At 36.4% G+C, this 27,130-nt stretch overlaps 1 protein-coding gene across 1 annotated transcript; it reads left to right on the top strand.

Annotated features, from left to right (window-relative positions):
• Positions 1 to 1,702: 1,702 nt before the first annotated feature.
• On the top strand, positions 1,703 to 26,833 carry LOC110113046. Its single transcript, XM_020845465.2, has 4 exons — positions 1,703 to 1,969; positions 5,169 to 5,274; positions 5,368 to 5,440; positions 26,334 to 26,833. The coding sequence occupies exons 1-4, from the start codon at positions 1,930 to 1,932 to the stop codon at positions 26,595 to 26,597; spliced, it is 483 nt and encodes a 160-aa protein (XP_020701124.1). The 5' UTR covers positions 1,703 to 1,929; the 3' UTR covers positions 26,598 to 26,833.
• The last annotated feature ends 297 nt before the right edge of the window (positions 26,834 to 27,130 follow it).

Here is a 27,130-nt window from a genome sequence, read left to right as displayed (position 1 = left end):
TTAGAAAAATTTGGCAGCATAATGGCCCTAACCTATAGGAAAACTACAATAGTCTCATTACTCGGGCTCCCCATTCATTGTTGATGGTTTGTGTGCTAGGCTAGTGTGCATTGCAAAAAGTAAAATGCATGTATGTATGAATGTTAGGGAAAAGAACTCTATTGCCACAAGACTATTCCTCGACCACCGTCGGACTTCCACCCGGTAGCCGACCAACACTAGAGTACTACCCAATCGCCAACTAACGCTGGAGTTCTACCTGACAGCTAACTGACATAGGAGTTCTGCCCGGCCGCCGAATTTTATCAGATTTCTACCCGACACTGAAGTTATACCCGTTGTCGGACTTCTTCTTGTCATTGAACTTTCGACAGACTTCTACCCGACGTTGGACTTCCACCTGTCACCGAATTTTTTACCTGACGTTGGACATCCGCTTGTCGCCAAACTTTCCTCAGACTTCTACTTATTGCCAAACTTTCGCCCGCCATAAAACTTCCGACCTCCATCGCCAACTGACTATGATCCTTCCGATTTCCTTCACCACACAATAGTCTTTTAGACTACTGTCATCTGCCGACTATGATCCTTCTAACATATATCACTAGACAACGATCTTTCTGGCCACTACCACCACCTACTACGATCCTTTTGACTTCTATAGCCAAATTACGGTTCTTCTGACCTTCGTTGCTAGACAATGATATTTTCTGACCACTATCACCTGCCGACTACGATCCCTCTGACCACCGTCACAAGACTACGGTCTTTCTAACATCTGTCGCCTGCCGACTATGGTTCTATCGACCAAACATATGTATCAATAATGATTGTTTCAAGTCCATCATATAACACACTCTATATGATGTATATTTGTTACATTAAGCCAAGGCCTTCCCCCAAGGAAGGGCCGCATTTTTACTCGAGTGCAAATAATAGTTGATGCATTCAAACAAGGCGAGACCCCGTGATTTTTTCCTTTTTAGGGTTTTCCATACAAAAACCTTGGTTTCTTTTATGAATGCTTCACCTTCACTTTCTTATATTTGTATGTGTGCTGGATCTTCGTACAAAGCTAATACACTAAACTTATATTTCTCTATCGCCGTGAATATTTCAGGACGCACCAAGGCTATTTTTATAATTGCACTTTACATTCACATAAGATCCTAAGTACATTATATACTAATTCTTATAAGGAATAAAATCAATGCAAAAGCAAATATAATAAAAACCTGCAATGTAAGTGTGTAAGAACCTAATGAATCTAATACAATGTATAAGAGACTAAGATGCACCAATAAAAATTGAAACTTGTATGATATTGAGAGTGCTGGAAATAAATAAGCAAACTCATGATGATCTCCAAGCAAAGAATCTACAATCAAACCACATCAATAAGCCTAGACTAGAAATGATTGTACTAGCAAACAATCTATAATTTATGGAGAAGGTTGTATGGCTTTGATAAATCCAAAGAGTTTATTATTTAAATTGCATTATTTGAAAGTGTTTATTTATTAAAATCCAAAAAAAAAAAGGAGATTTTTAATTTAAGTTTTATGTCTTAATGATTTAATGTTTTATTATTTGTATTTTGAAACATTATAGTTGATTAATTATTTTTAAGGAATCATTAATGACTTCAAAGTGAAAAATCACTATTCTAAAAGTCCTATCACTCATAATTATAATACTACCATTCCTAAATCATAGCATTGTTGCATCGCAGCATCGGAGCATCATGTTCATCGCACTCAATACCTCTCTCGCCGGCGACGCAATCTTTGAAGACAACAACGGCAACCTCCTTCGATTCTTCCTGCCCTCTTTAAATTCGTCTTCTTCCCAGTCAGCTCCATGCTCTAGGGTTTCATTGATTCCAGAGAAGGGGAGAAATTGGGAATTCGAGTTCTAGCTGCCATCACCATGGGACAAACTCTCTGCTTCTTACGAGATAAAGCCCAAGGCAAGCTTTCCATCCCTTCTATTCTGATTTTATCTCCTTTGGATTGATAATTATGTTCGAAGCTCAACCGTGCTTAGTGATCGCTTGAACTTGCTCTGATTTATACGCATATATTTTGTAATATATTTATTTATATAAACGAATACTATGTAATATATGGGTTCAGATATTCTCCAGTTTTCACGAGAATTGAAGAGATGCATTTGAATAGGTACCGTTAACTAATCCTAGCTATCTAATTCATTTGGGTGTCTTAGATTGAATTGTTTATTTTTATTAACATTTTTTCTAAATACTCATGTTTAATGGATATCCTTGCCACCTAATGGATTGAACGGCTTTGATGAGTTAACTGCACTTCTCTGGGCGGGCGGGTGTGTTTATCTTATTCATATTTTATTGAAACAAATAACAATACGTGTATTAGTGAATAATAAAATATTTTTAACAAATTTACCCAGGATTAATAAAGATGTTAGTCAAGAAGATCAGTGTTTTGCTTTACAAGCTGCCACCAAAATCATGCTTGGAAGAATCATGAAATAGATTAATTTTTATGATAGCTAGTATAAAACCGTGTAGTTTGGTTTCTTTTGCAAAGGAAGTCTTAAAACTTCATAATTAAGGATAAAATTTTATACTATTTGTAAACAAGGATAACTAACTGATACGTCATCAAAAATTTATCTTGATCGGGCACGAATCTCGATGCAAAATTAAGTTGGAAACTTCAAAAATTAATTCATAGACCATCTCAACTCCGATTTCAGCAAACTTATAGTCAAACTGAGTGTCTCGGAAATACGAACCCAACGACACCAAATTCAACCCAATCCAAGCCCAAACAGGTCCAAATCAAGGACCCAAAGGGTTGTTGGAAGCTTTGTACCACTGTTTGAGTTACCAAACGGTCACCGATTTTAACGAGCTTATACTCGAATCGAACGGCTCGACGAGACGAATCCAACGAACCCAAGAACACTGAATTCCGAAATCACTAAGACCTCCAAATGCCTGACGAATGGTACATGATCAAGGGTTCAATATCGGCCGTCCATCCAACCACTCTCCATTTACCCTTGATCTCTCACCTATTTACGGGGCATGTCACTCCAGAAAATCTATAAATAGACCTCTCATTTCTCTTGAAAGGGGACCCAAGCAAGAAGGGAAGAAGAGAAGAGAAGGAAGAAGAGAAGGAAGAAGCTCCTCCTCGACCACCGCCGGAACCTCACCGGACCACCGCCGGAGCCTCGCCAGACCACCGCCGGAACCTCGCCGGACCACCACTGGAGCTTCGTTGCATTCTGCTGAAGGCCCGACGCTCTGCTCAAGGCCCGACATTCTGCTGAAGGCCTGACGTTCTGCTGAAGGCCCAACATTCTGCTCAAGGCTCGACATTCTCCTCAAGGCCCGACGTTCTGGCCCGACATTCTGGCCCGACGTTCTGCTGAAGGCCTGACGCTCTGCTCAAGTCCCGACATTCTGCTCAAGACCCGACGCTCTGCTCAAGGCCCGACGCTCTGCTCAAGGCCCGACATTCTGCTCAAGGCCCGATGTTCTGCCGAAGGCCCAACATTCTCCTCAAGGCCCGAAGTACTGTTCAAGGCCAGACTACCAACTAACACTCGAACTTCTAGGTGACGCCGGGTCTAACACCAGACTCCTATCGAATAGTTACTAGTTGTAATCTGATCACTCTTGGAGGCGATTCAACCCTTTGTAACCGACTCAAATTCTAGTGGAATCATTTTCAACTGGGCTAGGCCCTGTGGTTTTCCCCCCTTTTTAGGGGTTTTCCACGTAAAAACTCTGGTGTCTCTTATGAATGTTTCACCCCCTCTCTTATCTGCTTGTGTGCTGGATCTTCGTACAATGCTAAGACGTTAAACCATATATTTCTCTACCGCCACGAATATTCCAGGACGCAACACTAACCATGACATAAATGTTAGGTTTTCTTAGAAATTTGGTAAAAATGCCTAAGTTTGTTGAAGAACTATCTCACTATTAGAGATTTTTATGAATTTTTTTTTTCATATTAGTAGTGATGTTGTTAAAAGTGTGTTTCGGGAGCAAAGCGAAGTGATTAGCTATAGCTTTCCTGTGAAGCACAAGCTTATAGCAGAGTGCGCCTTTTGCCCAATTTTGTTGGTCGCATCATAGTACCCTGCACTCGGTTCTTGCTCAAAGTGAAATCCTAATTCATATTTCATTGTTTGATTTAACATATACCACAATAACTTGGCATGATTGTATACTTCTAGTAATTATTTCTCAAAATCATGACAAATTGTTTCTCCATTCTTTTCCACTGGAGCTAGCTCCTTCTTGGTGGTTTTCTCTTCATGCTAACTCTCTGGCTAATTCTTATTTCTTTTCACTTATTTCTTGGTGTTGGTTCTAGTAGATGCTTACTGACAAGCATCTCTATAAGAATATTTTCTTATGCTATCTTCACACTATCTCTTGCTTTATATTGCCTCCGTCTCTCAATCTCAACATGATCACTCAATTTCATGAATATATTCTTGATTTTCAAATTTTCTTACATCACTTTATTATTTATATAATATATATTTTTCATTTTTTCGGCCTTTGAATAACTAGAAATATTTATCATTGAATGTATCATTATCATTTTTTTTAAAAAAATTACTTCATATGGTTTAATTTTGGTTAATTAAATAAGCATATAATATATGTATATTGTATAAAACTCATGAACGCTCTAGTTTGTAAAAGTGTCGTTTTGCTTTGTGTTTTGCAAATTAAAATAGAAAAGAACTCTCGCACATCTCATTGTAGTTAGTGTCTCTAAAATATTAGAAACTAGATATTATTAAAATAAAAGGTCAGTGTAAACTAACCTTGGAAGCGATTGCTTGTTTTGAAAAAACCCTGTCAAATATACTAGAGTTAACTGTCATTAATTGTAAAATAAGATAAGCTATTATCCTAATTTATAAAGTTCTATTTCTAATTCTTTTTTCGTAATAAGATCAAACTACAAGTGGTAAAATATATTGTTTTGTACTTGATTCTTTTCTCTCTGTTTTGCTGTCCTCCTTGCACTTCAATTTTAAGGCAACAACAAATTATAACTTTTGCCTCACCTCGGTTTTATTTAATGCGAAGCACTACCTGACTCTTCTAATGCTCTGATGCTGAGTTGAAACATTTTTCATTTTACTTTCAGGAAAATTGCAAGTACGAAGGATATGTGACAGAGTATTTGATCAATGTGCCGACAATAACCTTTTATTATTAGACAAACTTCATGTTGCTACCCTAATGGTGTATAAGTAAGATCAACTTTCTTTTGCAATTATTAATTTGTTATACTATTAGCATGTTCTTGTGGATGCTTCACCTGTTATATATTGTTGTTCTTTCAGTTCAGTGAACAAGCAATTACTTAGTCCTCATAAGGAACCTCCTTCGTTGGCAATAGTAAGAGCTACAGTAGAGGTATGGCATAATTAATGCCCGTTTTGAACTGTTTGTTTGAAGCATGCATTCTTTCGTGCTTATTTTAGATAAATAAGCAAGACAAATTTTTGTGTAGTTGATTGCTGAAAAGATTGACTTTCTTTCTTTTTGCATTAAGAATATTTGATTTTCACTACAGTTATGCATCATTTTGATAATGACAATGTTCCCACAGTAGAGATTGATTGAATTTGTAGATGGTAAAAATAGTTTATGCTGAGGATGGTAGAGCAAGTAATTCAAACTCTAATAAATTTTTGTATCCAAGACATGTTGCTTTTAAAAGGTTTTGATTCACATCCAATTCTGATATAGAGTATAAGTTAGATTCTTAATGTACTAGCATTAGGTCTTGCTTATTATTTTAAGCTTTAGGGTTTATGCATGTCCAACTAGTAGTGTATGGGACTTGGGCTCTGGGTGTATCAGTTTTCTAGCAAGTGGTGTCTGGTTTGGTTGAGATGGAGTTTTCAATTGTTTGTGGTTTCTATGGGTTTTGGCGGTTTTTATCATGGTTGCTAAGGTTCAAGAGTGGGTTACTCTTATGTAGGCTCCATGTAAGCAGGATAATAGTCACATTAGTATATTGGAAACTCTTATTTTAATTTATAATGAGGAATATTTACACCTTTATGTGAACATCATTATTTTTTGTTTCTTCAAACTTCCCTTGAGCTTGCTAATTCTTTAATTTTTGAGCTGAAATTTAGCTCATTATGAGCTAGTTTTTTAGTTCATTTATTGAACTAAAAGTTAGCTTATTATGAGCTATGTTTTTAGTTCATTTATTAATTTATTGGTAGCTCATTAATCTTGTCTCTTCTCCTTCCCTTTTCTTCTTAAAATTCTGAGTTGTCCCATGGGTTCCCGTGCCTTGGCTCCTTGGTTCCCACGGTTGGCTGTGCTGGGTGGTTTTCCTGTGCCTTGGTGCCTCGGTTCCGTGCGGACCTCCTTGGTTTTTGCGGCTACCTCTTCGGGTTCCGTCTGGGCTGTTTTCCCGTGGCTGTTGGAGGGCTTTTCAGTGGCTTTGGTGCTTTGTTTCCTGTGAAGAAATGGGAATATTATGAAGTGGCTGTTGGCTTTTCATTTCCCTCATTTAATTAGCTTTTAATTAATGTTTTGGGGCTGTTTGTATTCTCTCTTTTGGTCTATAAATAGGAGATGTTTGTGGTTTTTTTTTAAGATATATGAGTGATTTTTGGAAGCCAAAATCTGCGGGTTTCTTCTTGGAAAAGCTTGAGAGCTTGTTCCATTCTCCTTCTCCTCTAGGAAAGCTTGTGAGCTTCTCCTCTTTCTTCTCGGGCTTCTAACTTCTTTCGTCTCTCCGCAAGTTTCATTCCACCAGTATCCTTCTTCTCAAGGCTAAGCAACTTTAGGTGTTTAAGGTGTCTTTATTTTCCAAGTTTGTAAGTGTTGTTTGTAAGGTGTTTTGTTTGAGTCATTTGTAAGTGTCCAAGTTGTAATAGTTTTTTATTTTATAAAAGGTTTGTTTTTGTCTAATTTGCCTAATTTCTATGAGTTATTGTAATCTTCTAGATCCTAGAAAGAGTTTATTTTTTTGATAAAAAATTTGGGGCCCTCTCCCAAATTTTTGCTTGCAGCATTTTGGTATCAGAGCAAGTTAGGAAGTCCAGGTTTATGAGTCAACTTGTCGTGGGTGTCTTGATGTCATGTAAGTTTTGTTTATGAGTTCTAGTGTGTCGTGGTAAGTCATAGTAGTTATTGTGCGAGTCTTTTTGTTGAGTCTTTTTTTTTAGGAAAAAATGAAAAAAAGACAAAAATAGTGATCCAGTGGAAGAAAGCAATCCAGAAAATCTTGAAGTCCCTCTTCCGATGGACAGATGGATTCCAATAGAAGGTGATTCAACAGATCCACTACTAGATAGATTATACAAACTTCAATATCACATGTTCTTATGTGATGAGAAATACAAGAAAAGGAAGAAGTATCTTGAAAGACAGTTCGAGATAGAGCAAGAAGAAATTTTCAAGAAATTTAAAGCAAAAATTCAAGAACTGGATGCACCGTCTTCGCCTTCTCAGAAGAAAACTAAAAATGACTCATCGGGAGATGAGTTTTTCAAGTAGGGGAGTCTAATGTAGGCAGGGGGGTTCAAACCTAATCAAAAAATTTGGGTTTTGACTTCCCTTGAGCTTACTAATTCTTTAATTTTTGAGCTGAAATTTAGCTTATTATGAGCTGGTTTTTTAGTTCATTTATTGAACTAAAAGTTAGCTTATTATGAGCTATGTTTTTAGTTCATTTATTAATTTATTGGTAGCTCATTAATCTTGTCTCTTCTCCTTCCCTTTTCTTCTTAAAATTCTAAGTTGTCCCATGGGTTCCCGTGCCTTGGCTCCTTGGTTCCCACGGTTGGCTGCGCTGGGTGGTTTTCCTGTGCCTTGGTGACTCGGTTTCATGCGGACCTCCTTGGTTTTTGCGGTTGCCTCTTCGGGTTCCGTCTGGGCTGTTTTCCCATGGCTGTTGGGGGGCTTTTCCGTGGCTTTGGTGCTTTGTTTCCTATGAAGAATTGGGAATATTATGAAGTGGCTGTTGGCTTTTCATTTCCCTCATTTAATTAGCTTTTAATTAATGTTTTGGGGCTGTTTGTATTCTCTCTTTTGGTCTATAAATAGGAGATGTTTGTGGCTTTTTTAAAGATATATGAGTGATTTTTGGAAGCCAAAACCTGCGGGTTTCTTCTTGGAAAAGCTTGAGAGCTTGTTCCATTCTCCTTCTCCTCTAGGAAAGCTTGCGAGCTTCTCCTCTTTCTTCTCGCGCTTCTAACCTCATTTGTCTCTCCGCAAATTTCATTCCACCTGTATCATTCTTCTCAAGGCTAAGCAACTTTAGGTGTTTAAGGTGTCTTTATTTTCTAAGTTTGTAAGTGTTGTTTGTAAGGTGTCTTGTTTGAGTCATTTGTAAGTGTCCAAGTTGTAATAGTCTTTTATCTTTTAAAAGGTTTGTTTTTGTCTAATTTGTGTAATTTCTATGAGTTCTTGCAATCTTCTAGATCCTAGAAAGAGTTTCTTTTTGTGATAAAAAATTTGGGGCCCTCTCCCAAATTTTTGTGATGGCAATAGCTTTTAGGCTAACAAATGAAAATCTTTAGTCAAGTAGTTTCCTAGCTAATTTCCTAATTGTTGTCTGCTTTATTCATGGTAAGAAACTTTGCATGTGAATTTACCGGAAAAAAAGGTTAATTTGAAATCTTCATGGTGTTTATTTCGACATAATTGACAATAAAGACTTGATTATATGTTAAGTATGTTATAAAATGCTTTGCCTACTAAGGATATTCAATGCTTCAGTTTGTGACTATACGACAAAACAATTTTCATGTGAATCTTTGTTATTGCCTGACAACTTTTCAATTGAAAGTGATTAATATAATTGAGACATCATCTAGTTTAGCATGTTTAAAATAGCTTGATAATATGACAAAGTAAACTAATAGCCTTGTAAAATAGGTTGATAAGAAATTGAGGAGAAATACACCGGCATTGTTCAGACATATATTGAATGCAATGATGAAGTGTTAAATCGATATAGAAATTTGGCTTGAAAAATGTGGTGTAATTGATGTTCTTAAATTTTCTAATTTTCCTTGCTCCCAGTCAGGTGAATAAGAATATAGTTCTCATTTTCTCTATGCGTATGCATGTTCATGGTTGAAAAACTAGGTGAGTTTCGAAACAAAAGGGTATGGTGTTGCGCGAAACTCACTAGATGTGCATCGACCGAAAATCCAAATCGCCGAAATAACCTCCATTCACAAAATAGACAATGCCAGCACATTCGTAGCAACAAAAAACAACTAAGATCGACACTCATATTGAAAGAGATCGTCGATCAATAAAAATTTAAATTTTGCAAAAGTGGATTGAGATGGCATCAACGTGCGTGAATGATGATGATGATCTGACTGCGATGTTGAATCACAATTAATTAAAAATTTTTAATATCATATAATTATAAATAATAGTAAAGGGAGAGAGATAAGAAAAAAGACCAAATTTAAGTAAATCCCTAAATACCCTCACTCACACTCATTCACTCATAACACTCCACTACTGATTCCCTCATGATTCACACACACACACACACACTCACTCACGCGGCGAATTATTGCGTCCGGTCACCTGATGTTCGGACATCCAATCCCGTGACGCCACGTCACCCAAATACATTGGGTCCCGGTGTATTTTGATAACGTGGTGACACCGGATTGGTGTCCGGACGAATCCGGACACCTGACGCAATAATTTGCCCACTCACGCACAAAGCTCATACTCGAACTCCCTCTTCCTCGCTCGGCTTCTCCTCTCTCACACGACCCTAAGCTGTCGTCGACCACTCCAATCGCCACCAAGGTAACCAACTTCTTGTTTTGCTTCTCTCTTTCTTCTTCTTCTTCTTCTTCTTTTCTCTTTCTTCCTTCTCCATTTCCCCCCATTTTCTATTATTCTTTCACTCATCTTCTTCTCCTTCATCTTCTTTTCTTCCTCATCTTCTTCTTCCAAAACCTAAATTTAACCTTGACCCTAAAAATTTTATTTCTCCATCTTCACCACTCAAACCCCTCATCCTCCTTCATAAAAAAAGCCTTCTATGGTGTGGAAGAATGGGTTGGATGGGTGGCTTCGAATAGAGGGGATACGGGTTGGATTTTCGAAGTGTTGAAGCTCTTATGTGGAAGAACGGTAGTTGGATCTTAAGCGTTGGTTTGAGGTAAATCAAATATGTGGACATTTGGTTAAGGAAGAAATCAGAGAGCAGGATTTGGAAGTGGGATGGAAGTCGGGAAGCAAGAGGCTACTACAGTATTAGTGTTGTGAAATCAAAGAAGAAATGGAGGTCGTGCGCGTGTTCCTGTTTTTAACAAAGGAGTAGGGCAGTCGATCAAGATGATCTTCAACAAATATCTCACGAATAGGCACGAGGAAGGATTTTAGTGGGATTTACACAAACATCAGCGGGATTTGTATGAACTTCAACGGGATTTACGAGTCAGCTTCGATGCATCCGAGGTAAGCGATCGTTGATTTGATTATTATTAAATTAAATAATGAAAATAATGACAAGAGTATGTCATTATCATCATTTTTATATTCTATAATGACAACGGTGTATCGTTTGCCCAAAATCGCCCCAATTTGCGCTCGATTTCTTTGATTCACGTGCAATCATCTTAGAATCAGTCGATTTGTCCTCGCGATTCTCATTGGACAAATTGATAGTTATTTTGTGATGTTGTAAACATTTTGATCATGACGACAAAGTCTGTTTTGCATTCAGAGGTTGTTTGGTTGTCATCGCGCGTCAATTTTCTCGATTTGCACGTCATTGCCTCAAGATTCATGCCAATCTCTTTGCACGATCTTAATTGAACAAATTGATTGTTATTTTTGGGTATTGATGATGTTCTGAATGTAACGGGGAAGTCTGTTTTGCGATCAGACGTTATTTGGGCAATATCGCGCATCAATTTTGAGTGTTGGTCGTTTGTTTTGACCAATCTCATTTGATTTGACAGCGAGGGGTTCCGTTTTAGGTGAATTCGACGCTCTAATCGCAACGACGCCATCTATTTGGAGATCGGAGGTCATTTGACGTGTGTCAATTTTTGCTCGATTTCACGTGTTTTTTCGTATAGGGGTCAAGACTATACGAGTGCACTAAACGAGTATATCATATGATGTGCACGTGTATTATGCACACATATCTTCAATCATGCAAATACACTATGCATCATTTATGCATGCATCATATTAATTCTTCATGTGCATTGTTTCAATCATGCAAACATATTATGTCAATCATAAAACAATCATATAAGTGCATAATGCAAATCATATAAATGTATTATTCACGCTATATAAAGGTATTGTTTAAACCATGAAGAACGCAAATATGTAATCCTACACACACACACCAAATAATAATACAAATGTACATACAAATGTGTAATTGTGCAAAATGCACCGAAGAGCAAAATACCGCATGAGCCCTGACTAGCATTACATATAAGTGACGTCTGAGGATGCTACATGGACTAAAGAAATAAAAAATAAAATAACAAACGTACAAAATATGTTGTATAAGTACACTGACATACACATGCATATCATTCAAAATGAAATTTAAGATACCCGTATTGGCCCCGGCGAGTGTGGTATATGTACACAAGTGACGCTTGAGGATGTTACACGTGTTAAAAGCGAACTTAAGTTCAAGTCCGATCCTCCACTTTGAATGGACCAGAGTTGATGATTTGAACCATCGAATATATACACAATTGCAGCGCAGACTTGAGTATTCAATTTTATACGTTCATGCTAGGCCTTCTATATCTATTATAAGGGTCACTATTAAAAGCATAAACTCTCAGAATCAACACTCGTTTAAGTTAACTAAAGGATTTAATTTTATATGTTCATATTAGACCATGATCTCTTACAAAAAAAAAATCACATATTAAAATAAATATCCCGGTTCTGATATCTATACGATAACTCCAAAAATTAGGAGTTGAACCCGGTCCTCTATTTACAAGAAAATAGAGTTGACAAGGTTTTACTTCCAAATGGTACTACTAAATTATGATTATGGCCAAAGCTCGTTTGTTTCCCAACAACTCTAAATCATTGAGTAATTAATAAATATGGTATAATTGATAGGCCACATAGCCCTTTGTTAGTTAAGGTGGACTTAAATTTGTCCCCTTAAGTAAATATTCACTCCAAGCCTATAAGATACCCTTGCAAAAGTAACTCTTGGTTGCAGATAAGAATCTTCGATTAGGTTGGGTCGACTATCTTCTCTGACTAAGTAAATTGAGTACCATGATGACCCGGGATGACGGAATGATGAGATTTGGATTGGGTTCATCATCATTCCTTCACCATTCATTTTAAGTGTGTGATGATAAATTTTTTATTTTCAATATCTAATTATGCTGCAACTATATGTTGGATACTATGTATATGTTCAATGACTATTCTTAATCGAAAGTTCTCTCTCATTATTGAGAGGGGCAATTAACTATAGGGGCTTGCGCCTATAGGAAACAAGAACTCGGATCATAAATATCTAGGTAGTGTCCTATCTAAAAATCTAATATGCCTTCTAAAAATTTACCCTAGCTAAACTCGTTAAAACTCTCCTTGAGAACACAGAAAAAAAGGTCACGAAGAGGCTAGGGCATGAATCTTTTGAAAGCACAATTGACACAGAACATGTTAATTGTTGAAAATATAGGACAGATATGAGTTAGATACAGTTTTATAATTTTTATATCTTAAAAAGTGTATACAAATTGAATAAGCAAAATATTAATAATAATTGAGAAATAATAAGTCATTTAACTAAAATTTATGCTTAAATTGATAAATATTAGGATATTGGGAGTTGGACGTCGATGTCATATGTCAGACATTGAAAGGAGAGATGATAATGGTGTCAAGAGACGGGCTTCAATGTTGTGCAATGGGCATCTAACATCGATGTTGAGATGGTATTGACTGTGAATGTTGAGACGATGTTGGACAAAAATGAAATGTTGAGATAGTGTGGGGGCATGATATGGGTGTATAAATTGATGGTGTCAAGCGTGAATGCCAAGGCACCATTAGTAGGCACCATCAGACTTTGATGTTGAGATTGTTTTGAAATATTGATGTTGTCATGGAGTTGGTCGTGGATATTGAGATGACATCAAGCATCGTGAACCCTAGCTACGACCCACCAGAGAAATGAAATGATAATTCTTGGGAAATGAGTATAGTTGATTGATTTTGGGTTGTGGAGAAGAGATAAAAAATTAGTTTTTATTTTTGTACAACAATAACAACAACAACATAAAGCCTTTATCCCACTATGTGGGGTTGGCTACATAAATCATTTTTCTCCTTTGTGTCCTATTAAGAGTCAAATTCTCATTTAAATCTAATAAAGAAAGGTCACTTCTAATATTTTATTACCAAGTCTTTTTAGGTCTACCTCTACCTAAAAAGAAATACAATAAATTATATTTAAATTCTCTTTTCATAAAATATTTAAAATATGTGTAGGACACGTGTATTCAATTTACTTTTAATATTTGTTTTTAATCATATACATCTTTGACATATCCAACATGTGTCCGATGCATGTCGTGTTTGATACGTATCAAAAATTGCATATATCTTTGAGGAGAAGTATTAGTACATAATAGTGAAGCAGTTATTGTGTAAATGCCACCACTCATTAAGAACCACTAAGAACTATAACCAATGGAAAATAGATATAAAAAATAAGGCTTATTCTCTTGGAGGCTGGCAGTTAAAAGCAACATCAACTCAATCAATAAAGTGCTGTGATTGTACAAAGATCTTCTGCTTGCAACATCATCTGCCAACTTAAGAAATCGTTTCTCATAATTACTAATTCCAAAAATTCCTGAAGTCATCTGCAGGCCATATGCATAATAAGCTGCATGAAATATCATAATGAAATGATTTGCAAAAACATCAACAAAAGAAGCATTCAATAGAACTAATATAAAATAAAATTTTCTTTTCCAGATGGTGCAAAGCCTTTTGTGCAAAACATTGATCATAGAAAATAAATCATGTCTGGAATATTTTGACTACATAAAACATTGTTGACCTGTACCGTGTAAAACAAAAAAAGGGGAAATAAAATCCCTCACCTGCTCTCTGCGTACCCACGTCGCTCCCTACATCGGCGCCATACCTCGCACGACTTGAAGTCGTTTCTTCGCACGTCGCCTGCAGGAGCTCATACCGATAAGAGATCAAGGTAACGAGGCCTTCGGCCTCCTCTCCCATTATCTAATTATTATTATTATAATTAATATAAATTATAATAAAGAATAATAATGAATTGTATGTGCCCGTCCCTTACCTCGACATCCGAGCCTCCACCGCCGCTCCGCCGGTCCCGAAGGTATAACCCCTAAACTCAGATTTCCACCTCGACGTTTACGACGAGCTAGCAAACCACCGAGGCACCCACGTGGCGTTGTAGGGGGGAAGCTAGTGCGACGCCTACGACGAGGCGGAAATCGCCTAGATTCTTTTCTCGATGTTTGTAACGGGCCGGCAAACCCTAGAGGCGCTCACGTAGCGTTTAGGGTGGGAAACCGGTGCGATGCTCTCGACGATTTAAGAATCCCTCTTCAAAGCTTGCAACGAGCCGGCAAACCCCCGAGGCGCTCAAGTAGCGTTTAGGGTGGGAAACCGGTGCAACGCTTGCGGCGAAGGGGATAAAAAAATGTGTTCTTTATTTTTATGTAAGTACCCCCGAACGCCCACGTGGTGCAGAGGGGGGAAATCCTGCTTATTTCTAACACCTGTTTTCTTCTTATAATAAACAAACACAAAACATCCTTAAACGCTCAAGTAGCGGGCGTGGATAAAAAAAAAATACATATGCGACCGCGGTGTCATTTTTGACACCTACCTGAAGCTCTCACGTAGCGTTGAGGGGAAGGTCGCCTCTTGGTTTTTCCCCTAAACGGGGGAGACGCCAGGAGGCTGCCGAAATTCAGACTGAAGGCACCGTGGATTTGAACAGAATTTTGGCCTATATGTGAGCAAGTTTTGGACATAAAAAAAAAGACAAGAGCCTGCATTCAGACGAACTTGAACAGTAGACTTGTGGACCGTCGAACTTGATTGAACACGAGTAGAGGACTTGAACAGAATTCAAATGATTTCTAAAGATCAAAATCCAAATAAAATAAAATCAAATTGGAAATCAAATCCAAGTGAAAATGACTATTCAATTGAACTTGCAAGATCTCAAAAGAATTTGAGTAATCATTTGAACATACACTCGGGCTCAAATTCAAATTTACTAAGTGTGGAAGACACTAAAATTGAACAAGATTTGTACTACAAGGGACATAGAAATGACCTTGCACATTGAGCTCATGAGGTTGATTCAAACCAGACTTGGAAGGGTTCAGACTTGAGTCAGACTCGACACCAATCAAACTACAACAGGTGTATTCAGTGTACAACACACGATAAATGCAAATGCCCACAATCTATAGTAGAAGGCTCTTACGCATTCAACCTACGGCCTAAACAAGTGCAATCGTCCAACCACCCGAGATTGGTGAAAGGGTGGATAAGATGTGGAAATAATAGGTTTGCTGTAAATACATTCAGGAGGTCGTAGCGGATATAATGGTCCTCCGCCAGCGAATACAAGTCACTTGTGGATAACAACAGTGTGTATGTCGTATGCACAACGAACCACTGTGGACACAAGTACATCTCCTTTGACGATTCCTACGAGGTCAAATGAACTATGTTGGAAAACAATAGTAGTAAGTTGCAAAATTCACATACGACTGTTGTATGTGCTAATATGATCTCTAATACAAAAAAAAAGAAGAAAAAAAGGCCTGTTGATTGAGATGGCTATACAGAAGACCAATGATGGAGGATCCGCCTCCCTACAAACAAGTACAATCAACAACCCACCCGAGATTGGTGAAAGGGTGGATATGATGTAGAAGCAATGGGTCTTCTACAAATATCTTCAAAAGACCGTAGTTGATACAACCGGTCCCCTGCAAATGACTACTTGTGGATAACAACAGTATATTAGAACAACGAATCACTGTGGACACAAGTACAGATATCACCTACGACATTGGTGGTCAAGATCTTCAAGTATTTCGGGTACAAGGGCGACTCGATGTACAAAAAGTACACTTCCTGTCATAATGGAAAGGAAGTTTGAACAAATTAGAACCAAACTTCCTGGTGTTCCAAAATCTCTTCCTAGTTCCATATTTAAGAAGAAAAACAGCTCTGATACCCACAAACACCGGAAATAACGAGTCTGCTACACTAAAGACCCCGAAAGGGATTCTTCCCAAGATAGTGGTCACGAACCTCAAGAAAAATCCATCCCCGGTGATTGAGAAAGGGGGAGAGTCAATATCAAGACGCTACGCCACCGGATCTGCAACATTCCATACAAGCAGACAGAAGGCGTGTACAATCTACAACGCTAACGCCACTGGATCTGCAACATTCCATACAAGCAGATAGAAGGCGTCTACAATCTACAACGCTAACGCCACTGGATCTGCAACATTCCATACAAGCAGACAGAAGGCGTCTACAATCTACAACGCTAACGCCACCGGATCTGCAACATTCCATACAAGCAGACAGAAGGCGTCTACATCTACAACGCTAACGCCACCGGATCTGCAACATTCCATACAAGTAGACAGAAGTCGTTTACAATCTACAACGCTAACGCCACCGGATCCGCAACACTCGTACTAGCGGACAGAAGGCGTTTATAAATACTTTCAAAGTACCCCTGCACGTGCACTATAAGCTGTATACACATAAGTATACTAAAGGGGTATATAAAAATCACCCGCATGGGCCCCGGCGAGAGTGTTATTGGTACACACGTGACGTCTAAGGATGCTACACGGGTCGATACATGAATTTTAGTTCGAACCCGATCCTTCTACACGGATCGATAGAAGTCGACAGGGTTCGAACTTTTAAACGAATACACGGTTGTGGCGACCGGTGTATTTGTTTAAATACGTTCATATTAGACCTTCAAGGTCTAAAATCAAGAAAATTCATGAACAAAGGCATAAAACCTACGAGAAACCTGATCCCCTATCATTAAGTTGATAGGGTCGACAAGGTTCATTCAAATATTTTTCAAATGACCTCGAGGTCACCCCGATGATGGCCGTGTTGAATGCTAATCTCAACCGGAGGGGTTAATTTCAGGCATTTTCAAATGCCTCCCAAAAGTCCAAAATCCAAAATTCTACAAATATCAAATTCCAAGATATTTAAATTTGAAATAAATCCATCAATCACTTAAAGCAAAATCCATTCACCCTCCGCAACAGTCTGCCGGGGTGGAAAAATTCAAATAAACTCTAGCTCACAAAGAGCCAAATGCCTAGTCGAAAATATCAATAGGATTCATTCTCAAACAATCTCCTGCCAGTAAGAATGTGGTACGTGTCCTCTAACCGGCAGTTTGCCGCCAAATGGCACCGCAGGATAAACGGTTATGATGACCCGGGGCCCTCTGAACCGAGTGGTTTTGCCGCCAAATGGCACCACGAAATACTGGTTATGGCCAGAGCCGATGCGTTCCTTATTGGAATCAAATCCTTGAGATATGAATCAATAGGATATGATTGATAGGGCACAAAGCCCTCTGTTAGCTAAGGTGGATTCAAATTTGTCCCCTTAGACAAACATCCAACCCAGGTCTACAAGGTCCCCTTGAACGAAGCAACCCATGGCTGCCGACAAGGATCCTTCTGTCAGGTTGGGTCGACTACCTCCTCTGACTAAGTAGACCAGGGACCACGATGGCCCGGGACGACGGAACCATGGGATCTTGATCGGGTCTATCATCCATTCCCCCACCATCCTCTTTAAGTGTACGATGGTGAAATTTCTATTCTAAATATCAAACTTTTCAAACCTTTTCACATACCCAAATCCAAACTCAACTTTTCAAATTCCAAATCCAATCCATTGCTGGTACTATATGCCAGATAACACGTATTTCTACGTATCTGATTGATGACTAGCCTTAATCGAAAGTTCTCTCTCGTGATCGGGAGGGGTAATTAACTATAGGGGCTTGCGCCTATAGGAAACCAGAACTCAGATCATAAAGTCCTCGCAAAATGAGGGCGAAATCTCTGGGTAGTGTCTTATCTACAAACTCATCTGCCTTCCAAAATTTACCCCGGAACTTATCCGTTAAAACTCCCTCGCCGAATATAAAAAAGAAATCAAGCGGCGGGGAGGCCGGGGCCGAATTTTCGGAGCCCACAAACATCTTAAACTAAACTTGGAAAATTGGTAGTTTGAAGATTATATGGTAAATTTTATTAATTCAAAGTAAACAATACCGAGACTACTTGCATAATATTAAACATACAGATTTATCAATCTTTACAATACTGTAAAAATTTTTATAGAAGATCAATAAAACAAAGGACAATTTTGATGATCTTTCCCATTTATGAGCCTATGATCGCCTCTTCAACAGTTACACGATTACCTTTTTTTAAATTATGACATGAGGTTGTCGAAATATCAAGTACGTCAAAATTTATTCTGATAGTAGCAAGAGAGCAGGTTACAAGAGTAATGGATTCTTATAGAATAAAGTAATGGATGAATAACATAAAACAAACTAGGCGATAAGCTGAAGTGCTGAAAACAAAAGGCAAATTAGAACTCAGAAGAACTGGTGATTTATATATGAGACAACTTCTCAATATGTACATGAAACGATATGTCATATTAAGAGTCAAATTCTCATTTACATATAATAAAAAATATTTTTATTACATTCTAATCATCTTTTTTTAGTTCTACCTCTATCTTTATTAGCGTATGTTGGATCTAATACATTTACTCTCTTAATAGGGTCGTTGTAGAGCCAATGTTTTATGCTATGATGCACCGACACTTCTCCTCAAAGAGACGTGCAGTGTCCGACATGTATCCGAGACGACACTCGTCCGACATTCCTTCGACAAGTGTCAGACACGCCGAAAACATGTCCAATTAAAAAACATTAAATACAAATTGGACACGCATGTTCGACATGTGTATCTTAAATGTATCATGAATTTTTTTTAAAAAATATAATTTCTTGTATTTGGCGGGATTTAAACTAAATTTCTTATTTCTTATCCATAACAGCAAATCAACGTCCACACTTAATACTCAGTCATTGAATATCCTCATTTTCATTTCTTTTTGGTAGTGAAGATATTTTCATCTCCTCTCTCGGTGACTTATAAATGTCATCGACGCCTGACTCTCAACATCTTAATACTAATCATTTTAAACACAAATTATAGTTAAATGACTTATTATTTCTAAATTATTTTTAAAATTATACTTATTTAATTTTTATATACTATTTTTAAAACATAAAAACTATAATACCTTGTCCAACCCATGTCCGTGTCTTATATTTTCAATAATTGACATGTCACGTGTCCGTGTCGTGTCGTATCCGTGTCGCCGTGTCCGTGCTGTGCATCATAGGTTTTATGTGACCAAATCATCTAAGATGATTTTCTCTAATCTTATTTGCCACTAGAGCTACTCCAACCTTTTCACATATATAGTCATTTTGTATTATGCTTGTGCAAAGCCACTCATCCACTTGAGCATCCTCGTCTCTACAATACTTAATTTAATTTTATGCTTCTCTTTTAATGACCAACGTTATACGCCATAAAGCATTACAAGTCTCACCACCATCTTATAAAATTTTCCCTTAAGTTTGAGGGGTAGTTTTTTATCACACAATAGGCCCAATGCATTCCTTCATTTCAACTATCCAACTTGAATTCTATAATATATTCATCTATTTCACCATCACTTTTAGCAATAGATCTGAGATATCTAAACTTGCACTTTTTTTAATAACTTGATCACCCAATGTCACAATCTTACGACTAGATCTATTACTATTAAAATTACACTCCATCTATTTGGTTTTAAACCTACTCAAATGAAATCTTTAGACTCTAAGGTTGACCGTCATAATTCATGTTTTTCATCAACGTCCTTATCTTATTAACAAAAAGAATATCATTACCAAAAAGCACACACTAGGGTACATCCACTTGCAAATTTCTAGTAAGAACATCCATGACTAAAGCAACATCCTTGATATAATTCAACTGAAATAGGAAAATGCTTAGTCAAACCACCACGTGTTTGAACGCAAGTGATAGCTTTTGTATACATATCTCTAATGACTTGAATATAAGCATTATTAACTCTTTCCTTTCCTAGAATTCTCCAGAGCACTTCTCTAAGAATTTATCATATGCTTTCTCTAAATCAATAAAAATCATATTAGATCCTCCTTCCTCTATACTTTCTCATCAACCCTGTCAACAATTATATAGCTTCCATAGTAGGCCTGCCCAGCACATGATTAATAAACCTAAAAAAAAGCAATGATTTTTTTAGCCAAAATTATCATTTTTCATTTAAAACAAAATTGAGATTGTATACCCATGCCTATTCAAATTCTTTGTAAGAATGTTTTAAGCAAATAATTGAGAAACTTCATAGAAAAAACATATATCAAGAAGGAAGACGTGTCATGACATGGTTTTCAATGTTTCTAGAAAATAAGAGATTTATTACCTATAAGCTAAATTTCCTTTTATTATGCAATTCCTTATATAATTGCATGAAACTATAATTTCATTAAGAAATACCTTTACAGTGGAATAATCATCTCAATAACAAGTCTTATGTTAAATTGAATTGGGTATCTGCAAAGTAAATTTTTTGTCACATATTTTCACTTTGTAGCTAAATATAAATGCATTTATATAAGTAACATGACACCACATGGTCAACTGAAGCTTAGTGACTTATCAAGCATTTTATAATTATAGTATTCATGGTAGTAAAGCAATAATAGTCCTTTGGATATGGCATGATACTTTAATATTTAATTTTTTCAGTAGAAAAATGACATGTTAGAAGTGTCACAATAATATAAATTGTAGACAGCTTGTCACAGTAGTTTTATGATTGCTAATGAGGACAGGAAATGTGCAAATCAAACTGCGTTTGAAAGTTTACACAATAAAATATGACAGAAAGATATATGTTGCATGATTGATCTATCTAAAAAAATGATAAATTATCTAAATATTGGTGCAAACATCTTATTGATTATATTACTAATTCCACATCAACCCAAGAAAGTTACATAACCTCCTCACTAATCACGGAGCAAACCCCCACTACCTAACTGCTAGTCACCTCCTACTGACCTCATTGCTCTTCTCATCTCTGGTCATCACAGAAGTTAGCGAGAGAGCTCTTAAGGATTTGGATCCCTTTCTGCCACAATCAGCCACAGATCCATCAGCCTTGTGCTCATCACCAACTAAGAATTCATGTTAGTTGCTGCTCTTGGATGATGAAATCTGCTGTTTCTGTTACAAAAATATGTTTGTGATTAACCAGAGATTTTGTTCTCCCTCAATAAATATCCTCTGTATCCTCTTTTCTTGCAAGGATCCGCCTCTCTTCCAAGGGTTAAACTATGAATTGTTTAGTTTGCTATGTGCTTGATTGATCTAAAATAAGAAAGGTTTACGATTTCTTTTCTTAATGATGGATCGGGATTTTATTTGAGTGAAATCACAAATGGATTTTTAGTAGTATAGATATAGGGTTGGTTGAATGTGGTCAGTTTGGATTTTGAAACTTTTGGCTTGCTAATTTTTTATCGAAAATGTTTGATGCAAATTTCTAGTTCACTTTAAGGCATCAACTGGGTGCTTGTAAAGGAAAAGCATTTCATAGAAATTAATGATATGGTTTTACTCAATTTATATTTGAAATCAAATCATTACATTTAGGAGGGTTTTGAGGGATTTAAAGAGTTTAATTCAATGTTATGTTTTAATTACGTCTAAGCAATGATGAAATTTAGTTAATTTTATCATTTTAAAAAGCATTTTTCTTAACTTAAAGAAACGAAATGTGGATTGGACTAAACATAAAATGCTTTGATATAGTTATGCTATCATTGGTCGCATTGGGATAAATTCTGAAGTAGATAGTGAAGCACAGTTTTATTGAAGAGCTGAAGCCACCATAAAATATATAGACATTATCATCATCATTATCTTCATAATACATTCTTTTGAGCATTTTCTGGGTAGGCTTAACAATACCTTGTTGAGGGGCCAACCCATCATAGAACATAAAAAGCTTATTGCTAATGATTTTTAGCCTCTATTTGTGATCACTTTCGTGTTTTAAAAAATATGTTGTTAGTGATGGAAGCAAAAAACAACACAAAAATTTGAAGAGAAAAAAGCCAAAAAAAAAGTTTTCAATACTGTTCACGCTCAAAAGGAAAAAAAAATTTCAATCACTTATAAGTTCTCATCCCACACAGAAATAAAAACAGAGAAATCAGTTTTTTACAACCATCCGAAATTAAAAATAAAAAATTAAAATTGAATGACGCATTGCTTGGTTTGAAAAATCCAACAATCTCCCCCTCAAACGAATCATCCCAGGCATCTTCAGTAGTTTTACGAACCTCGGTGTCGGCTTTGGTGAACAAATCAGCTACCTGATCCTCTATACTGTAGTGCTTCATGCTAATATGACATATCTTTACTGCATCTCTGATAAAATGATAACACACATCTATGCGCTTACTCCTGCAATGTTCTATTGGATTTTTGGCCATCGCGATCGCCGACTTATTATCCACATAAAGAGTTGTAGCTTCATCAATCTCTCCATAAAATTCCTTGAACAAAAATTTCAACCACATTGCTTCACATGCCGCTACCGCTGCTAATATGTACTCTGCCTCACATGTAGATAATGCTAAACTTTCTGCTTCTGTGTGCTCCAAGTGAAAGTTGTATCACCAACATAAAACACATATCCACTTGTTCTCTTTCTTTCCTCATGATCATTTGCCAATCGCTATCACAATATCCAAGTAATCTCATATCTCCACTGCACTGATAATAAAAGCCAAACTCAATTGTCCCACTGATATATCTAAGAATCCTCTTCGCTGCAAGCCACTGAGACTCCATTAGATTCTCCATGAATTTGCTCAAGATGCCCACAGTATACTGAGGCTTTCAATCAAACTTTTGTACAATGTCGGATCAACAAATTTTTCTTCTTTTGTGAAAAGAACTCCAATTTGCATTGGTGTTAACACACTATTGCAATGATTCATTCTAAACTTCTCAAGCAACTCTTTGGCATACCTCTTTTGACATATCCAAATGTCATCATCTTTTTGATGAACTTCTATACCTAAAAATAATGACATGTTGCCAGCATTTGTCATATCAAATCTTTTGAATATAGCTGATTTAAAGTTTGCAATCATCTGCTCATCATCAACTGTTATAAGCAAGTCATCTATATATAAACATATAATCAATCTATTGCTATTTGAGTCAATCTTCATATACACACCATGTTCATAAGGACATTTAGTAAACCCTTCTTCTCCAAAATGCCTATCAATGCATAAATTCCAAGCCCTCGAGGCTTGCTTCAAGCCATAAAATGTTTTTCTTAAGTGATACACCATATGCTCTTTTCCCTTCACAATAAAACCTTCAGGCTAATCTACGTATACTTCTTCCTCTAAAACACCATTCAAGAAAGCCGACTTCACATCTAATTGATAAATCTAATATCTATTTATAGCTGTAATAAAGAAAATTAATCTGACTGTATCAAATCCAGCAATCGGTGCAAATACCTCTTCATAATCTATCCCATGCTTCTGCTTGTACCCTTTAAATACAAATCTAGCCTTGAATTTGTTTACACCTCCATCAACATTCTTTTTCACTTTGTACACCCATTTGACACCAATGGATTTTTGACGTTTAGGAAGGGAGGCCAAACTCTATGTGCCATTTTTCTCAATAACATCAATATCTTGTCTCATGACATCCATCCATCTCTTATCTGTGACTTCCTCACTAAAAGTTAAGGGCTCATCATCTACATATAAAGTAAATTGAGATAACTCCTCATTATAATTTATAATGTCATATATCTCCTGCAAGCTTCTTGTCTTCACCTTTTCCATACCATTACTAGATGGTTCTCTCAATCTCACTATAGTGTGTGATGGTGTTAGTTGCTCTACACATCAATAATTTTTTCTGAATTTTCCACAACTGTGACATTTCCTTGTTATTTTTTCAAGCCAATCCCAAACTAAGTTCTCTTCAAATCTCACATCCCTACTCACTATCACTTTCTTTGTTGGAGTATTATATAGTTTATAGGCTTTAAACTTTTCACTGTATCCAACAAACACACACTTCTTAAATTTTTTATTCAACTTCCTTCTCTTTTGATCAGGTACATGAACGTAAGAGATACTCCTAAATACTCTCAAGTGATCAACCTTAGGCTTATAGCCACTCCAAATTTCAAAAGGGGTTTGAGATGAATTGCTTTTTAATGTCACTCTATTCAACAAATACACAGCACATGACATAGCTTCAGCCTAAAGCAGATTGGGCACTTGCCTCTCCTTCAACATACTCCTAGCCAATCCTATAATGGTTCTTTCAACTCTCAGCTACCCCATTTTATTATGGTGTGTATCTAGTTATTAACTGATGGCATATCTCATCCTCCATCAAATAAGTTTGCATCTCATGACTAACATATTCTCCACCTCTATCACTCCTCAACACCTTAATGAAATGGCCACTCTCCTTCTCCACAAGTGCTTTGAATATTTTTATATATTCAAATACTTGTGACTTTTTTTTCAGAAAATACACTCAAACTTCTCAACTATAATCATCATTAAAAGTAAGAAAATAATAATTACCTCCAATAGAAGTAGTGTACATCAGTCCGTATAAATCTGAGTGAATAAGTTCCAATGGCTTCAATCAACAATGGTGTTGAATCATATTGCTTCAATCTTAATTCATGTGATTTAAGAAATCTTCAATAAACATTTTCTCTATATTCTTTGTCTCTTCTATGGCTACCACGATTGCTTCAAATTTTCTAGTCAAGCTTCGTAGGATCTTCTCAATAACCCTTTTATCTTCTACAAGTTCTCCATTCAACTTCAATTGGTTAACATTGACAATTACCTGATTGAAATATTCTTCTACACTTTTTGACTCTATCTTCAACATATCAAATTGGTTTCGTAGGATTTGTAAACATACCATCTTCACCATATAAATTTGCTCAAAAATAATTTCATCTACCGCTCGATAGATGAAAAAGGGCCTTCCAATTTTCTTTCAATTCTTGATGAAGATTTTGATTCAAATATCTTTCAACTTCAGACTCCTGAAAACCACTCTCTACAATCTCCCACAACTCTTGAAATTGATACAACATCCGTATTTGAATGCTCCATTGATTGTAATTCTTCTCCGTGAACTTGGACAATTGAGGTTGCAAATTATTGGTGTTTTAACTCGCTGTCATTCTCCAACCGTGCTTTGATACCAATGATGGAAGCAAAAAACAACACAAAAATTGGAAGAGAAAAAAGAAAAAAAAAACTTTTATTCTCAATGCCGTTCATGCTCAAAAGGAAAGAAAAAAAATTTCAATCACTTATAAGTTCTCATCCCACACAAATAAAAACAGAGAAATCAGTTTTTTTACCACCGTTCGAAATTAAAAATATAAAAAATAAAACTGCAACGGCGCATTGCTTGGTTTGAAAATTACAATAGTTAGTGTGTTTTAAATTTTTTTATTTTATTTTTTAAAATAAATTTATTTGTTTTTAAAAATATTTAAAATATTTCTTAGTTGTTTTGAATATTTTTAAAAATAGCTATCACCTCCATGTGATGTTACTAGATGCTACAACTATCAACTACCATCATTGATTGCCACTGACTATTGTTGTTGGCCTTTGCCATTTTTATTGTTTCATATGTTGTTGCCCTATTGGCAACTGCCGCCACCACCTCATAAATAAATAAAAATATAATTTTAAGATATAAACATGTTTTATTTCATTTTTAAATATAATTAAAATAAATAATTAATAATTAATAAAAGTGATCTCAAATGGACCTTTAGTCCATATATGATGGCTTTTAATAGTTTAATGCACGAGAAAAAATGAACATAATAAATTTGACTTTCATCCATATCTGGCAAATATATTTGTCGAAGGAGTTTCGAACTTGAACCATTTTCGGAGTTGAATGCTATATCTGCTCTCAAACATCTATTTTTTTTTTTAATGCCTACACATTCTCATTTCCAGTTTGTTCTGATATTATTGCAGGATTTTCGTTCAGAATACAAAGGACTCGACAAAAACCAGTTCTTTGATTTGATCATGGAGTGGATTCACAGGGACCTGCGCCTAGTTCTTGCAAACAGGGTAATACTTGCTCTATTGGCCGCTCCTCTTTTGGCAATTAAAACAAAGAGTGCGGCAATGAAAGTGAAAAGGATCCGCAACGTTGCTGAGAAAGTCCCAACTCCCCTTATAATTTCTGCTTACTCAGTTGGTCTTGTTCTTCTTCAGGACAGCAGGGTGAACTAGAAGCCAGGAGAAACTATCAATTTGAAATCTGAAAGTTCTATCACTTTTAGAGAAATAAAAAATTTATTTGGGATGGTTTTATTACTGCTTTCTAAAGTAATTTTTTAGTACAAAAATTTTTTAACTAGAAATTTTTATATAAAAAATTGCTTTAGAAAGCTACTCCAAATGAAGCCAAAGTTTGTTAAAGTGTGGAATAAGTGTTCTATGTATAGCTTACATGTTATCTTCTTTAATTATTTTAAATAAAAATATGAAATGGGTTTGTAGTCAGGCATTGATCCCCGGAGCAGAATTATTTTTCCTATAGAAAAACATTGGTAGGTAGGTGTTCATTGAGTAATGTTTGGGAATATTATTAGGTTTGGACATTGAACGTAGAGATACATCTGGACATCCACTGAAATTTTGACACGTGTAGTGTACTTTAGTTGTGTTTTTTTTTCGCTTTATTTGTGCTTTACCTGCGCTTTACTTGCGCTTTAACTGCGCTTTTTTACTGCACTTTGACTGCTCTTTTGGTGCGCTTGGCT

This window comes from Dendrobium catenatum, unplaced genomic scaffold (assembly GCF_001605985.2).
Source record: "Dendrobium catenatum unplaced genomic scaffold, ASM160598v2 fragScaff_scaffold_1570, whole genome shotgun sequence".
Classification (NCBI taxonomy): domain Eukaryota; kingdom Viridiplantae; phylum Streptophyta; class Magnoliopsida; order Asparagales; family Orchidaceae; genus Dendrobium; species Dendrobium catenatum.
This window is presented reverse-complemented; position numbering and strand designations above follow the sequence as displayed.

What these genes read in the sequence shown, in the direction of transcription:
- LOC110113046 (XM_020845465.2), top strand. Translation starts at nt 1,930, where the DNA reads ATGGGACAAACTCTCTGCTTCTTACGAGATAAAGCCCAAG. An exon ending in CTTACGAGATAAAGCCCAAG is followed by an intron (nt 1,970 to 5,168) that starts GCAAGCTTTCCA and finishes TTTTACTTTCAG; the next exon opens with GAAAATTGCAAGTACGAAGG. An exon ending in TAGTAAGAGCTACAGTAGAG is followed by an intron (nt 5,441 to 26,333) that starts GTATGGCATAAT and finishes ATATTATTGCAG; the next exon opens with GATTTTCGTTCAGAATACAA.